This window comes from Puntigrus tetrazona, chromosome 18, assembly GCF_018831695.1.
Source record: "Puntigrus tetrazona isolate hp1 chromosome 18, ASM1883169v1, whole genome shotgun sequence".
In the NCBI taxonomy this organism is placed as follows: Eukaryota; Metazoa; Chordata; class Actinopteri; order Cypriniformes; family Cyprinidae; genus Puntigrus; species Puntigrus tetrazona.
Genome location: NC_056716.1, coordinates 6,868,618 through 6,871,965, shown reverse-complemented (window position 1 = coordinate 6,871,965; position 3,348 = coordinate 6,868,618). Strand labels below are relative to the sequence as shown.

Genomic DNA, 3,348 nt, shown 5'->3' with positions numbered 1-3,348 from the left:
ATTTTATCTGTCAAAGGCTACTGTGCAGTTATGCTCGGAATGTTCAAAACCTTTAAAGCTTCTGTCATATAGAGCACAATAAATGTTCATATTTTGTCAGTTTGATTTCTTCAACGCACGACTTTGACGTGAGGTGAATTTAACATTAGACATCAAAGAAACAGTCATAATCAAACAAGCACAAAATACTTTTCATTTTTCTTTGAGCAAGATTAACTTCCTCGTTCCTTGTTGAGCAATGGGCGATTACGAACACGACGTGTTTTACATTCTGCCATAATACAATGGCCATTGTACATGATTTTGTTTCTTTAGTTATGAAAATAGACATTTCATGATGACGTGCATTTTAGAGGAAAAATGTTGCTACGTTTTAAACATTAATTTGTAAATTAAATAACATACCATTAGGTTATACATATGCATAACACATTAAAAAAATAAATGAAGCTTGGCAATATTTTAACTTTAGATGACAAATGATTGAATAAAGCACATCCTGAGTTTATTGTAAACACATATTAAGACATAACTATATACACACACACTCTCTTGAGGTAAATATACACAATCACTGTTAACACTTAAACATCATTCCAGTAAATTTTGTTTTTTCTTCTTTGATTATATTTATGATAAAAACTAAAATCTCTTACATAAAAATTGCTCTTCTATTAGTAACAATAATAAATGGGATGTTTCAAATCGGTCAAGAGTAATACACCAAAGATATTATAAAATAAACATGATAAAAGTTAGTGCTGGCTCTCTCTCTCTCTCTGTCTTGCAGTTTTGTTAGACTCAAAACAGATATACAGGTATAAACTCAAAACAGATACTTGTCACTGAAACCTCCTTAAATAATAGGTTACTGTTTCCACAATAGAATCCTTATTCATTGACGGTCACAGACATGGGATTGTCATACACAGCAGTCTCTAGTTTATCTGCTTTCTTCCGGCGGAGTTCAGGAGGAGGACGAGGTGGAGGGTTTTGAGGAGGTTCTTTGATGCTCTCCCCAACACGCTTTGGCGGCTCTGTACGTGGCAGTATGGGCTCCCAATGCTCTCCATGAATAGCTGCCTGCGAGTTTAAAATCATGCATGAAGTCAATGCCCACACAACCAAATGCATCTAAAATTTGATGGTGTCCTCCAATGACAACTCACGAATCAAATAAAATCAAGTATTATACAAAAATGATGATCATCGTATTACATCATCCGTCAACGCAGCAGTGGTCAACAGATTATGAGGTATGTTTTAAAAACTTTCATTAATTCAAAGTACTGTTGACATCTACATCATTCATACTAACGTCATTCCTACATTTTGTTTCTTCCAAAAAGATACACAAAAAGATAATGTAAGAAAGTGCATATGAACAACTTTTTTTATATTCTGGCATCTTCTAATCATTTTTTTCTTTTCTTCAGAATTTAAAGACATATTGTTAAACACTTCCATTTGTGTTGTACATATGATATAACATGACAAGGATTTGAAACATGTAGGTGAGTAAATAACAGAATTTTTAAATGTGAAAATGTGAAAAGGGGGATTTTATAAGAGGAAGCAAATGAGAATGAAGCATGAAGTTAGTTTTTTTTCCTATCTTGTTTTAGTTATAGTTATAATCACATACGTTCAGTCTTGTTGTTTATCTGGAGGCCAGTTAAAAAAGCACTGAATTGAATTATGAACTTACTGAAAGATAGATCAAACTGGCAATTCCTAGACACACACATCCCAGAACTGTGGCTAACATGAAACCTCCAGGAACACACAGCCTGCAAAGTAAAACATATGCATACATACATTATATATATATATATATATATATATATATATATATATATATATATATATATAAGAGAATGCATGCCAACACCTGATTGAAATATAACAGACTTACGCAGCGTGCAAAAATGCTCTGACATAATAGTTTCTGGTCAGGGGTCCAAAAGCTTTTACACAAACTGTGAAGCAGTACTGACCACTGAAACAGAAAAGCTTTCCATGAGAAGTTTATGATTACAGGCACACACATTAAGTCTTCAGTATACACATAAGTCAATATAAAATATTTTGCAGAGAGTTATTGACAGCGTGATGAAATCACCAGCCTGTACTTCCTGAAACTAGTTACAGTCTCAAATGAGTTCAAACCGAATCTTCATAAAACACTCACGTCCTCTCAACGCTGGTGCCTTTGCCCCTTTTGCTCCGCGGATATTCAAGCAAACACACAAACACACCGGCAGCACTATCGCAGTCAAGGATATAAATGAGAACGCTAGAAATACACTTTGGTACTTTATCAAAAAAAATAATTAATTTACAAGTCAAAAGACTAGAAGAACATGTGTTGAAATGACAGTGAGAATGAAGACAAATTAGAGTATCGCGCATTTATAGGAAAGAGCCCTAGAGGATGTAAGGATACATGCCGAAAGCTGCAAACTGCCAGCCTCTGAACTGACCGGCCACCCCAACAACCCCACCAGTCGCATAAACTACAACAGGAAAAAAAAAAGAAGGTTAGCTTCATTTCCTCATTACCATTTCCTCATACTCACTCTAGCCTGCATTAACCTAAATATTACATTTCAAACAAAAAAAAAAATCTAAATTAATTAAATAAAAACATCTTTTAAATATTATTAACTTTTTAGCTCAGAGAGTAATAATCGAGTTCTTGCTTTTAAAAATAATAAAAGATATTTAATATAAGTCTACAAATTAAAACAAAACAAAAAGCACAACTGGAATGACAACATGAAAAAAAAAACTGCTAGATTTTTACTTTAAACCCCATGTAGTATGTATATGCCGTCTTCTCTTTAGAGCTTCTATTGTCACGCTATTCGAGAAACATTAATAATAATTCGAATTAAATGAATAAAACTAAACGTAGTATAGAATTGGAGTATGTGCGTCCTTACTGAGTCCAGCAGCCAGGGCTTGCTCATTTGCCCACATCGCCCACTCGATTTTGCCCATGTTCACTTGAGTACGTGCTATCGCTGATAAGTAAACTTTAGTTTGAACTTAGGCTGATTCTAAACAAGAGAAGTGGGAAGTGGCCAGCGTGTCACAAACCCAACCCTTTTGTTTCATCACTTCCTTTCCGCTTTATTCTACCCGCAATCAAATTCTACAGTACATTTACGAAAGGGAATAAAAATGCTAGAATGGACACGTTAATGAAAATAGTTACCACAGGAGGCGGGACTTCCTCGTTGGTCAGATCAGATGCTGCTTTCATGCCATGTAGTAATTACCAAAATTTGAGATGACAACGTTCAGTCCGGAGACTCCGATCGAATTATACTTTTCTATGCTTTT

General features: G+C 34.5%; 1 protein-coding gene across 1 annotated transcript; it reads right to left on the bottom strand.

Annotated features, from left to right (window-relative positions):
* Positions 1 to 483: 483 nt before the first annotated feature.
* LOC122323232 (cytochrome b-245 light chain) lies at positions 484 to 3,103 on the bottom strand. Its single transcript, XM_043216931.1, has 6 exons — positions 2,946 to 3,103; positions 2,447 to 2,516; positions 2,192 to 2,266; positions 1,916 to 1,999; positions 1,709 to 1,790; positions 484 to 1,083 (listed from the first exon to the last, which is right to left on the bottom strand). The coding sequence occupies exons 1-6, from the start codon at positions 3,001 to 3,003 to the stop codon at positions 892 to 894; spliced, it is 561 nt and encodes a 186-aa protein (XP_043072866.1). The 5' UTR covers positions 3,004 to 3,103; the 3' UTR covers positions 484 to 891.
* Between the last annotated feature and the right edge of the window lie 245 nt (positions 3,104 to 3,348).